At 53.5% G+C, this 13,687-nt stretch overlaps 1 protein-coding gene across 1 annotated transcript; it reads left to right on the plus strand.

The window, feature by feature from the left end:
* Nucleotides 1-5,607: 5,607 nt before the first annotated feature.
* Nucleotides 5,608-11,158, plus strand: YBT1-2 (ATP-dependent bile acid permease; the record flags this gene model as incomplete). The annotated part of the gene is made up of 2 exons (XM_032020753.1): nt 5,608-5,678; nt 5,863-11,158. The coding sequence occupies 2 exons, from the start codon at nt 5,608-5,610 to the stop codon at nt 11,156-11,158; spliced, it is 5,367 nt and encodes a 1,788-aa protein (XP_031882308.1).
* Between the last annotated feature and the right edge of the window lie 2,529 nt (nt 11,159-13,687).

Below are 13,687 nucleotides of genomic sequence, written 5' to 3' on the forward strand. Positions count from 1 at the left end.
ATTCCAACACCCATGTCGGCCATGTTTGCTTACCCCCCCTGGACACCCAAACAAACGGTGAAGGAGGCTCGCGAAAGGGTCTCTCGCATGCGCGCTGACCGTTATGAGCAAAACCTCCGGGGAGCCTGCATGTTTTCTCTCCGAGAGAAAACGCGGAGATACTGCCTCTTCTCCAGTAGGCTAGAGGACTACGTGATACATCGATATCCAATGAGGATGGAGGGATGCTGGGTAAGGGTTGCTCACGTCACTTGCCTTTGGGGGCGGAGCGCTTACGAGCTTCGAAATCGTTCTTGACCGGGCCGCTTCAAGCGGACATCTGTCTAGGGTCGCTGACCGTTCTGATGCTGTTGCCTCTAGCGTGGTCCGGGGTCATAGTTGAAATCCTGCTGCAGGTTGAGTCTTGGGAGGGGGCCGATGTGGGATGCCGGACGCGGGAAGATTGGACAAGCGCGAGTATGGATAGCATCCCAAAGAAATCTCCTGGTGTTTCTCTGAATATTCAATCAGTACCGCACGTGCCGATGCAAACAACAAGGCTCTGATCGGCTGGACGTAGTCCAGAATGTCCGTTTTCTAGATGTAAATCAAGTTGCAGTGCCATTGGCGGAGTCGATACCGCTGGACCACCCGGGTACCACTTCCGGGCTATTGACTTCGCCGGAGACCATTCCGATATTAAGTTTTTCACGCCTTGATTTGACAAGCGCGTTGTTGACCTCAATCGCAGGATACCGGTGGTTGGGATTTCGCAGTCGTGTCGGCGCATTCGCACGAGAGTCCCGTCCTTATCAGCATGGAAAGAAAGGTTCCACGGTACCGGCATCGTGCCCGGTTTCCCCACGGAAATAGAACGCTGGTGACATTTGGAAGCCAAGCAAGGGGGTTGCCGACTACCGACGCGCGGCGCTTGTCTTGGTTGAATGATGATGTCCTGGAGACGAGTCGTGGGAGATATGAGCATTCCTGTCTCAGATTCCAATTGAGGCATCCAGAATTCGAATCTAGCATCACATTGTAGAGTTTCACGATCCCTTGAGAACACGCTCATTGACTGGCAGGACGCGGTCAATCTGACTCCCTCGTCTCGTTCCTGAGCTAGGACTGACTCTTGGATGATCGAGATCCGACCCTGGAAAAGAAGCAAGTGAATGGCGCTCATACACACGTGATGCCTGCCAACGGCTTTCTTGGCAAACAGGACAACATGAGATGTGTCCATAAGGTGAGCCCTTGGAGGGGAGATTATCTGATTGATAACGGTTCCCCTGGCAAGAAAATGGTCCAACAAGAAGCTCAGGATCCAGGGTGGCACTGACAGAGTATCAAAATGACAGAATCTTTGGTCACCCTGTGGGTTAACGAGATGACGGCAGAATCCTTCAGAGACGGTGATGGGTCAGGCTGTGGTTGATTTTATGGACCGAGTGAACTTCAAAATGCGATTGAGCCTTTAGGCGCAATGATCGACACTCGACTTTTGAAGAGCTCGAGAACAGGTGGTAAATGGCATGCCATGAGGTGGTTTAGAGTTCCCCAGACATTGGCCAGGCTTTCAGGCGGCACCTGCGCTGCAACGTCGAGTGGGAGACCGAAAGAGAGGGCCAGTCCTGTATCCATATCCGTAGTTGCAGGGAGGGGACAGCTCCCCGGCGCACATTGCATGGGCTTTGGAAGTGACCGTGGTGCGTGCGTGGAGTCTTTCACTCTTGCAATGCCCCGAGCCGCCCCGACTCCGGCATCACCTGTTCGTGCCGATTTGCGTGCTGCAGGCCGTAGGATATGGATTACGCGATGCCTGTCCTTATCGAACCGCAGCGGGGCCAGCCAATAGTTTCCGGGGATGGTGATAATGATCGGTTTGCAGCACTTGGAACCCCGCAAGCCATCGTGTGCCTCTCGCCGGCTGCATGCACGCACAGGGCAAGGCCAAGATACCTCTTGCAATGCTGCGGGCTTTTTTCAACGGCTGCAGCAGTCGGATAGCAACTTCCTGCCGCCGGTGCGGCCACGCGCCAGGGTTTGGTCAGCCTAAGATGTCATGCAGTATCTGTGGTTTACTGAAGGTGTAGTGTCTTCGAATGGCGGTGAAGGTGAGTCATTGGCCGATGGCAATGGCATTGTTGGCCGAATCCCGCTTTGGGGAGATGGGATGGACCATGAACGGGGGCTCAAGCAGATGGATCTGATCCCCGAGCAGTGTCTTGCCCCAACGGGAAGGTCGATGATTAGCAGCAATGGAGGTGCGGATTCGACATTTGAGGGTCCAGTCCAGTAAAGTCCAGCCGAGGACTTCGTTTGCGATTCGGTTCTGAGGAGAGCTGAGCGACCTTCAGGACAAGAAAAATGAGGGGTTCTGCGTTGATCAACCGCGTGATGGAGGGACGGGCGAATCGATTGACACGATTGGGCCTGTCCGGGAGGTCATGAGGCTTCATGTTTGTCACCCATCAGTGGTATCTGGAGTGTGTCTATGTAAGCCAGCTTCCATCCATGCCACACGCGTATGCAGGAGAGGTACGAATAGAGCACGCAATGGAGCGTATGGCGTGCGATTCAGGTTGACTTTAGTGTTCCAGGAGAGCGAGGGGTGTGGATGGCCCAAGGCAAGAAAGCAATCTCCCTCATGCCGACAGTCGAGCGCCTATCGGCCTGCAGCAGAAGTGCTTGAAGCGGGTGGGGAGGAAGTCGCACCCAGGATCAGTTCTCTTATTCGTTATCGCCGCTTTGCAGGTGCGGCGCCGTACGTGAGGACGGGTGGGATATTCAGAGTCCCGTCTTGCAGTCGATCGTTACGTACGACCTGAGAAAAACGTCGGCGTACGACTCAAGCAGTTGATGTGCCAGACGCAATGCAATTGGTTCAATGTCGACAACGTCGAAGAGTGAGCCGTGCGCGTTGTACACGATGGGAATGTGGTGGTTGGGAGTCGAAGATGGGCTTCTGACAGCGCACCAAAGGCGGAGAGGCGCGGATGTTCCTGAACGTTGGGAAACCTTGAGCCTCGTGGCAGCTCTTGGATCCAGAGGCTAGCGAGCTGGTGCTTGTGGGAGGCCTTGAGTGGACGCCTTTGAGTCCTGTAGGGACGAGGGAGCGTCAGCTCAAAGCATTGTTCGACGGTAAGACATTGTTGATGGTCAAAGCCTACCAAAGCAGCTTGAGCTCCAAGTGTGTGGGCTAGTCGGGAGTTAGGAGACGGCGCAGGTCCCTCAGGCCAAACACCCAAAGGACGTTCGTTGAAGGACAGATTTGCAGGAAGTCAGATTGACGAGGCAAGGTTTGGCCGTGTACTTCCCAGGCATCTGGGAGCAGTGCTTGGCTTGAGACATCATTCTGATCTCATGGGAAAGTGTGTTGCAAGTTGTTGGCAAGCCATCTGTTCTTCACCAAAGGCAAAAGCAAGGAGGGACGCTGCCGATGGAACGGGTGTTGCCTATGCCGCTGTTTCCTGCAACAATAAACACTGCGGGCTGCCATTGCCAATGCCCATGAAAACACGGTGAGGTGAGTCGGACGGTGAGGAGCAGGCATTTGCTTGCGAGAGGGCCAGGTTCTCGGGAGCAACGCTTCAAGGATGCATTAATCCGGGTGGAAGGTGGGTTGGCAGAGGTGTGGTTGGCGGGTGAAAGAGAGAGCGAGAGAGTGAGGTGCTGCTGCTGCTGTGGGCTCGCGATCCCTGCAAACGCGCTTTCCAGAATCCATCCATGTGCAAGCAGAGCCAGAGCCAGAGCAGCTGCGTTGCGCCTTCACTTCCGGCAACTGCCTGCGATTTTGAACCCAAGCAGGAGCTACAAACTGCAATTGCACTTGCACTTGCACTTGCACTTTCAGTTGTACATGCGCTTGCTCGTTGCGCCTTTTCGCCCTTGCCATTTCTAGCGTGGTATGGCGTCTAGCCCTGCGAAAAGATAGATACGTACCTCTTGTTTCTCTTGCTCAGGAATTTTTCATCATCTTTTTTTTTTCCCTCCTTCCTCAGAGATCGAGCTCTCAGTTGCTCATCGGGTACGTACCGAGACCTGCCGCAGTGGGGAAGAGGAAACCGAGCTCGCCGACGACAAGGTGCTCGGTCGTCATGGGCGTTGAGCGTTCTGGGCCGAAAGGAGCTGGAGCTGGTGGGTTTTTCTTGATGTTTAGATTGGGGAGCCTTACATCATTGGGCTGGTGGAATGAGAGAGGCCTTGCGCAAGACGCTCCAGCGACACCTCATTTCTGGGAGAAATGAAGCTGGCCGGCAGGTGACTCGATGGTTCTGAGGTAGCTACTTGGCTACCTACATACATCACTCATCCATTGATCTGTATCCTCATGGCAAGCAGCAGCACCAGCAAGCATTTGCGCACGCGTTATCTTCCGGCGGGGAGGTAAGGTAGGCCAACATAAAACCGTAGCTTCAGTCCTTTTGCGCCCTTACGGAGCACGCTTGGTGGAGCAGAAAGCTGCACGCTGAAGCAGGGCGAAAAGGAGGCTTCTGGAGAGCGTTGCTAGCGAGCACATGCTTGCTGCAATTGAAGCTTCCCACTGGACGGCTTGCTGCTATCGTGGTGCAGCTAGCGGGGCACGACCCTGGCCGCCTTGGTACACCCTGGACCTCCGGACTGCATCTGACCTTGCCGGACGGAGCCTGCGCCTGTGTCGTGTATTCTGACTGCCAGCACTCCAGACTCCAGAGGCATGGCTTCGGCTCCCAGTCTAGCTCACAGTGAGGAACAACGCCCGAAGCTGGGTTCCGGGGTCGCCATTCTGGGTATTCTGGGTACTTTGGAGGGAGGGAGGCTCCGCTCTGGCCAAGATCCGTGGAGACTGCGTCCTTCAGGTAGTGTGGATGAGGCGGTGGAAACCTCGCCGTTGTTGTTTCCCACGTCTGTGAGCTGCTTGCCGCGGATCATTATGCTGCTGCTCCGGCGACTGTGTGCTTCGTATTTTGTATGTGTCCAGTGTGTGTATGTGTAGGCATTCGGCCCCCGAGTGCTCCAGCAAGGACCGGGTCCCAGAGAAAAAAAAAAAATAGCGACGAAGTAGGAGGACAGACAGGCCAGGGCACCGTCGTCAGTTCCCCGTGTCAGTCAGTCAGTGCCATGGAGTGTTGTTAACCAGACGCCAGACCAGACCAGACGGGACCAGAAGTTAACTACCTTAACACCTTCCCCCCCACCCCCAAAACTCATTCTGGATTCTGCAGCAAAGGCGTGCCATCCTCTTCCTCCTTCCATCCCTCTTTTTCCTTTTTCTCTTTTTTTGTTTTGTTTCTTCCCCCGACATCACCTGCCCTCCAGCAGCGTGCACCCGACGGAAACTCCCTCTGCAACGCCTACCTATAGGTTTTGATCCTCTCCATCTCTCGGATGAGGTGACGTACATACAAACACCCGCCCTACCTCGCCTTCTCCTCCCTCTCCAACAACAAAGTTCGACGTCGGCTCCCGCCACCGCTCCCTCGACTGGACCGCCGCGAACCGATCCGAGACGCCGTTACACTTCCATCCATTCAGCTTATCTTACCCCAACACCACAAGCTGTCGGAGCTCGACCATTGATCGCTTTCTTTTGGGCGTTTCTCCCCGCCATACGGGAGTGGGGTACTAGCAGCAGCAGCAGCAGCAAACATGAGCAACTTTGCTCAGTGTAGCTGGCCAATATGGCAGATCGATGATCTCACGCCGTGTTTCCAGCAGGAGTAAGTCATGATCCCGCCCTGTCTTGTGCTCCGTCGCATCCCTCTCAGTCGCACCGCGAGCGCATCGCATCAAAGCGCATGCACCACCGCGCCACATCCTTCTACAGCTGTGCCTGCGGTACCCTTGCGCCGACAATTTTTGCGCCGGATAGAATGCGAAAACTAACCATTCTTCTCGTTGCAGCTATCTGAAGATTCTCTTCCCTCTGATTATAATAGGATTTTCATTCCTCCACCTCGCCGTGCAGACTCTTCGAAGCATCTCCAAGAATCGCAAACATGGATACGAACAGGTTTCTGACGAACATCACCACTCGCATACCGAGCTTCCTCCCGACGAGACCGCCGACGACGATGAGGACGACGACGAGGCACTCACCATGAACGGCGGTGGCCGCTTGGCTCTGGTCAAGACCACCACCAAGGGATCCATTGTCCAGGCCGACAGTCCTCACGGTCAGAACCTGTCCATCGTCGTGGAGGAGCTTGCAATTGCTGGTCTGATTGCCATTCACATTATTTCTTTGGTGACTGGCTCCGTTGCCGGCGGCCACGGCTTGATCGTCACCATCGTCGGCCTCGTCAACTGGGTTTACGTCGCTATCCTTGTCACACTGCGCCTCTTCTTGGGAAACACAAAGTGGCGCGTGCCTCGCATCTGGAACCACACGGCCTTCATCTACCTCTTCCAGTGGCTGTTTACCATTGCAATCTTCCGCTCTGTCATTGTCCACCCGCCTCCTCAGCTCGCGCAGATCCTCGTCATTCTCGAGTTTGCGTTGACCACCCTGCTGTTTGGCCTTGCTGTCACCACGAGAAAGGGCAACAAGACGGTGTTGTTGGAGTGGGAAGATGGAATTGAGCCTTCTCGCGAGCCTTTGGCCTCCCTCTTCTCCTTGGCTACCTTCTCCTGGTTCGACCCCTTGATCCTGCGCGGATACAAGGAGACTCTTGAGATGAAGAGTGTCTGGAACCTCATTCCCAAGGAGAAGGCTGCGGCCGTATTGGCGGACTACAGAACACTCAAGAGGACCGGGGCCCTGTCATGGCACTTGATCAAGTACTTCAAGGCCGAGCTTCTAAGCCAATTCGCCTTGGCAGTCCTGGCTGGTATCTTCACTTTCGCCCCAACGATGTTGCTCAAGGCCATCCTAGAGTATGTGGAGCGCCCCGAAGGAGCTCCGATCAACGTCCTGTGGCTGTACGTGATCCTGCTGCCCGTTCTCGACATCGTGAGATCGTTCGCCGACGGCATGGCTCTGTGGATTGGTCGCAAGATTTGCATTCGCATTCGTGCCATCATGGTTGGTGAAATTTATGCCAAGGCCCTTCGTCGCAAGGCCGCCGCAGGCAAAGATAAAGAACTCGGCATGAAGAAGCCTTCTGGTTCCGAGAAGAAGGGCTTCTTCGCAAAGGTCAAGTCCAAGTTGGGTTTCAAGAAGGCCAGCGACGCCGAGTCCGCCAACGGTGCCGCAAAGGACGCTGAGAAGAAGGACGACGAGCAGGCTAACCTGGGCACCATCATCAACCTGATGTCTGTGGACAGCTTCAAGATTTCTGAAGTCACCGCTTACCTCCACTTCATCTGCGCATCCGCTCCTACTCAGCTGGTCATTGCGATTGTTCTGCTCTGGCAAGTTATGGGTCTCAGCGCCATCCCCGGTCTCGTTGTCATGGCTTTGCTCTTGCCCATCAACTACAGCTTCGCCCGAGGCTTTGCCAACACGTCAAAGAAGATCCTGGGAGCTACCGACAAGAGAATCAATGTGACCAACGAAGTCCTCCAAAACATCCGCATTATCAAGTACTTCGCATGGGAGGCTAAGTTTGGCCGAATCGTGGACGAGAAGCGTGCTGCGGAGTTGAAGGCTCTCCGATCCCGCTACATCATCTGGTCTTTCGCGGTTGCCGTTTGGAACTCCGTGCCTGTTCTCATCACCTTCTTCTCTTTCCTGATGTACACTCTCGTCGAGAAGAAGCCCCTTTACCCCTCCGTGGCCTTCACTGCCATCTCGCTTTTCATGCTTCTGCGTGTTCCTCTCGATCAAATGGGAGACATGTTTGCTCACGTTCAGGAAACCAAGGTCTCTTTGGACCGTGTCGAGGAGTTCCTCACCGAGGAGGAGACGGAGAAATACGAGCAACTTGGCGAGGACAATGTGGACGAGAACGGCAACAAGGTTATCGGCTTCCGCAAGGCAACTTTCATCTGGGGTGGCAAGGACGTTGTCGCGGACGATGGATCGCTGGCTTTCCGTCTCATGGATATGGATGTTGACTTCCGCATCGGAAAGCTCAACATCATTGCTGGACCCACAGGTTCTGGAAAGACATCTATGCTCATGGCCTTGCTGGGAGAAATGACTCTGGTGGATGGCAAGGTGTACTGCCCTGGTGGTCGCAGCCGTGAGGAAGTCCGCGCTGACCCCGAAACCCACTTGGCGGATACGGTTGCTTATGTCGCCCAAGCTGCTTGGCTTGTGAACGCCAACATCAAGGAGAATATTCTTTTCGCTGCACCTTACGATGAGAAGAGATACCGAGACGTCATTGTCGCTTGCGCCTTGGAGCGTGACCTGGAGATTCTCGATAACGGCGATGAGACTCTGGTCGGTGAGAAGGGCATTACTCTTTCTGGTGGCCAGAAGCAGCGTATTTCTCTTGCCCGCGCCATCTACTCCAACTCTCGGCACATTCTTCTGGACGATTGCCTCAGCGCCGTGGATTCCCATACCGCGCAATGGATCTTCAACAATGCTATCAAAGGTCCTCTCATGGCCAACCGAACCTGCATTCTTGTCACGCACAACCTTACATTGTGCGCTCCCTCATCCCACTACATCGTCACTCTCGAAAATGGCAGAATTGGTGCTCAAGGTCCATCGGGCGAACTCATCGCCTCCGGTAAGCTCGGAGAGGAGATCCAGAAGGCCGCCATCAACTCCGCCACTGTCTCCCGCATTCCGTCCCGTGTACCGTCTAGCGTCGGCGAGGATGGTTCCGAAACCGTCGTCAACCCAGGCGACGAGAACACCACCGATGCCCGATCCAAGAAGAACGACAAGAAGAAGAAGGAGACGAAGGATGCTATGGAGGAACACAAGGCGGAGGGCTCCGTCAAGTGGCCTGTCATCCAGTTGTACTTGTCATCCATGGGCCCTTGGTGGTTCTGGATCGTTGCCCTCAGCGTCTTCGGTCTCCAGCAGCTTTCAGGTGTTGCAACTAGTTGGTGGGTGCGGGAGTGGGCCAAGCAGTATCTTCAGACGGAAGAGCAGTCCATGACATTCTCGACTTCATCTCACAGCTACAGCTCTCAGTCGTTGTCTCCCACTTACTTCGCCTCCATCGCCAACATTGGGGAGAGAATCAGCTCGTTATTCTCCACTACCGACAACTCCGACGTCAACGTTACTTACTACCTGACCATTCTTGCCATTATCGGTGTCGCAGGCTCGGCCACAGCCTTCATCAGAGATATTTGGGTCTTCTACGGTTCTTTGACAGCCTCTAAGAAGATTCATAACGATCTTATCTCCCGCGTCTCGAGGGCCAAGTTCAAGTTCTTCGACGTTACTCCCTTGGGCCAGCTCATGAACCGTTTCAGCAAGGACCTTGAGGCAGTCGACCAAGAAGTCGCTCCGATCGCTATTGGCGTCTTCGGATGTGCCCTTGGAATTCTAGTCACTGTCGTCCTGATCACTGTCATCACCCCTGGCTTCCTCGTCGCTGGTGTCTTCATCACCGCTGCTTACTGGTTTGTTGGCTCGTTCTATCTCCGAGCTTCTAGAGACTTGAAGCGCCTGGAATCCGTCCAGCGAAGCCCTCTATTCCAGCAATTTGGCGAGACCTTGTCGGGAATGACCACTATTCGTGCTTATGGTGATGAGCGCCGTTTCATCCGTGAGAACCTGACAAAGATCAATGTGCAGGCGCGTCCTTTCATCTATCTTTGGGCTGCTAACCGATGGCTTGCTTTCAGAACTGATGTTCTTGGAGACATGGTGTCTTTCTTTGCTGGAGTCTTCATCATTTTCAGCCTTGGCACCATCGAGCCTGGACTTGCCGGTATTTCTCTCAGCTACGCCATTGGGTTCACGGAGAACGTCCTGTGGCTCATTCGCCTTTATGCCATCAATGAACAGAACATGAACTCAGTGGAGCGTATCAAGGAGTACCTGGACGTTGAGCAAGAGGCTGAGCCCATTGTGGAGAAGAACCGCCCCCCTGAGAACTGGCCCAGCCAGGGATCTGTCGAATTCATCAACTACTCTACGCGTTACCGCCAGGATCTTGACCCTGTCCTGAGAAACCTCAGCTTCAAGATCAACCCCAAGGAGAAGGTCGGCATTGTTGGCAGAACGGGAGCTGGCAAGAGTTCGCTAGCCTTGGCCATCTTCAGAGCTTTGGAGGCCGACGAGGGCAAGATCTTGATCGACGACATTGACATCGGACTGATTGGACTTCGGGACTTGAGAGAGTCTATTACAATCGTCCCCCAGGATCCTACGCTCTTTATGGGCACCATCCGCAGCAACCTCGACCCCTTTGACGCGTACACGGATGAGCAAATTTTCGAGGCCCTCCGCAAGGTTCAGCTCATCGGACCTAACGAGTCGACGACTAGACCTACGACACCCTCTGCCTCTTCGATGTTGCCAGCCACGCCCAACCTTGGCCTCATTCAGGGTGAGACGAACTCGAGCCCCGCTTCTTCCATCGCACCTACGAACAAGAACGTCTTCCTCAACCTATCGTCGACTGTCTCGGAGTCCGGCTCCAACTTGTCTCAAGGCCAGCGTCAACTGCTGTGCCTCGCCCGAGCGCTCTTGAAGCGCCCGAATGTGCTGGTCATGGACGAGGCAACGGCCTCCATTGACTACGCCACCGACACCAAGATTCAGGAGACGATTCGCGAACTGACCAGCACCATCATCACCATTGCTCACCGTCTGCAGACAATCGTGGACTACGACAAGGTGCTCGTTCTGGATAAGGGAGCCGTTGTCGAATACGGCCACCCATACGAGTTGATTCGCAAGGAGAACGGCAGCTTCCGGGGCATGTGCGATATGAGTGGAGAGCTATCTATCCTGATCAAGGCCGCCAAGAAGAAGTGGGATTCCGGAAGGCTAGTCGACATTGACGACGAGGAAATCGGTGACAGCCAGGCGACGGCCGTCGAGGATGAAGCCCAGAAGATTACCGAAGAGGCCAAGGCCAAGGCCGATGAGGAGGCTAAGCAAAAGGCCGAGGAAGAGGCCAAGAAGAAGGCTGAGGCTGAAGCCCAGGCCAGAGAGAGAGCGGAGCAAGATGCCAAGAAGTCACAAGAGGCGGATGAGGAGGCGAAGAGAAAAGCGGAAGAGGACGCCAAGAAGAAGGCGTCTGACGAGGAAGCAAAGACGTCCGAGGAAGAGGACAAGCGAAAAGCTGAGGAAAAGGCAAAGGCCGACGAGGAGGCCAGGAAGGCTGGCGGAGGATAGGAGCCTGACCTGGACGACTTGGCCTTGTGTATTATGTCTTAGCGTTGAGCCGGGGTTTGGTATTCTCAGCTATCGCCAGCGTTGTGTTTTAATAAGGTAAAGGATAGTTTAGGTTCGGTAGATACAGGAATATTCTCTTTGTTCATTCATCTACCGTCTTATTGTTACGTCTGGTGACTTAAAATCATGTTTATGGACATTCGACCCGACGACGCTACTGCCGTGTTAGATGTGTTATGATCCAGCAGGCCCAAGTTTCCCACTGACCTCGTTGAACCTTCCCCAGTCTAGGCTTACACGTCTATCTGGCCTACCGCGAGTATAAAAGAAGCTGCTTCACCCTTACCAGGCAGAACCAGCCAATGTGCTCAGTGACAGCAAAAGTGGTACATAGTCCAGTGCGAGCGAATGCTTGTCTCGTTGCTTAGTCGTGGTCGAGGCTTTGTCTGTATGAGCAATCTCGTAGATGGTTGCGTGGCTCTGGATTGGAAGTATACCAATGAACAATCTTCCGAGGGTGGGCGACGGAGGCATGGCGGTTATGAATGCGAGATGGATGGTGTCGTGATGAGGTGGAGGACTTCACCTTGGGTTGTGGTTACTCGTCGGCTCTCCTAAACTAATGGACAAACCATACAAGACCTTCAATTCCTGGCTGGTGTCATCCCACTAGAGCCAGCATTCTAGAGCTTATTATACCCTGCGCTGTGTGGGCTCCAGGTTTTGGAAACAGAGAGAGTAGTGTATGATACGCGGTAGCCTGCCTCCGGATTATTGGCTGACGGGCAGAGGTATTTCTACACTGAGTTATAAAGAGAAGAGATATCTAATTCTTCTAATCATCAATGTGGCCACTGCAGTAACGGTTTTCAAATGCTTTCGAAGTTGGACGGACTATGGTCTTTGGGCGGGTGCTTGCGATGTTCATGTCTACCTGATTGATCCCTTGAGTTATGGCTGTGTTTTTTAAACGGTCTTTCTCTTGTTTTATTTAATTCAGGAATACACAACTATCGAAATGGAGGGTGAACGGCGAGACACAGTGGTCGTACGCGCTATGTTCTTTCGACCTCAGTGAGCAAGGCCGCGTGAAGTAGATTGGTTGGATATGCAATATACCCACCAGCTAGACCGCATCTACCATAGCATTTTACCCAGAGTCATGCTCCGAAGCAACCTTGCGCCAAACACATACGTCGTCTACGACATTTCACAGCTCTTTTATTGTGGCTGTTTTCTCGGCTGGCGAAAGTGACTGGTAGTTGTGAAGCTTGAGATATATGCAAGAGCTTTGCATCCTATGATCAATGGAAGAAGTTCCGCCCAGGTATAAATAGAACTTGGTATTCATTTTTCAAAGGGTTTGGCACACCAATTTCATTGGCGTGATATTCAGAGAAACCAGACCCGGTAGGCAAGCCTGCCGTCCCCCAAGGGTCTCCTCGAATTCGCGTCTGCGGTTTCAACGTCTAATGCATCACCAAGACAACATCCAATCCTGATTCCCTCGTTGATCTCCACCTCCTTTCTTCCCGTATGCATACGTTTCATCATCTCATTCCGCCGCGGTCTATGCCCACCACATGGAACGGCAGATGACGCGGTCCTGAATGGCCTAGGAAAAAGCATTTGGTCATCTGCAATAGCCATACCCAATCAACTCGGCGTACTATTACATTGTTTTAGTTACAAGAGAGAAAGTCGAAGTATGGATCGTCTAGCTTTTATACGGCTACTGTCCTCAGCAGCCGACGCCAGTGAGTGCTCATAAGCAACTACTCCTTACCACGATGTTATGTGTACGAGTGCGACGCCTCACTTCGCGGGTGTAACGAGCAAGATCTGATACTTCTCCTACTATTTCAAGGACATTACCTCACTGATCTGATCTGTCCCCTCGGCAAATTAATCTTACAATTGAGAACTTTGACGCCTTTCGACCAGACTGTGTGACAAGTACAGCACTCCGCTTCGGATCTCCATCAACAAGTTTGCCACTAGAATTACGATGTTCTGGACTTCAACTCATACGGGCACACAAACAAGAGAGGAAGAGAGTGGACGAAGACAATTGAATCTGGTTTTGCTTGGATCTTGGCAGGTAGTAGCGGACTTGAGGAGCTTTTAACTCTTTGGCTTCCAAAAAAGCGACACACCAGCACCCTTCATCAGACCCCATTCCTGTCGCGCGAAGAAACTTCCAGAAACCCGCTGCTTCCCCCCTATTACACCAATTGTCCCCCGTGCCGTTGTATTTCCTCGGCCACGGATGGTTTTCATCAATATCGGCAAGGTAGCCGGCATTCTGCGGTCTAGGCTGTCTCTGTTCCTTTTCACTTTCTATCACTAGCTACGCATATAAGTAGGAGATCTCCCAGGCAAGTCCTCAAGCCGCCAGAGCACACAATGGGTTGGGTCATCTGGGTCATACTAACCGTGCCATGGACACTTACGAGGCCCCACGCCATGTCGTTACAGAAAGGCCCTCCTTTTCTCAGGTTGCGATGCTTGTTTCGTACAACCCACGCA

The sequence above is a fragment of the Colletotrichum fructicola genome, assembly GCF_000319635.2.
Source record: "Colletotrichum fructicola Nara gc5 chromosome Unknown KSG_Nara_v1_contig02, whole genome shotgun sequence".
Lineage (NCBI taxonomy): Eukaryota > Fungi > Ascomycota > Sordariomycetes > Glomerellales > Glomerellaceae > Colletotrichum > Colletotrichum fructicola.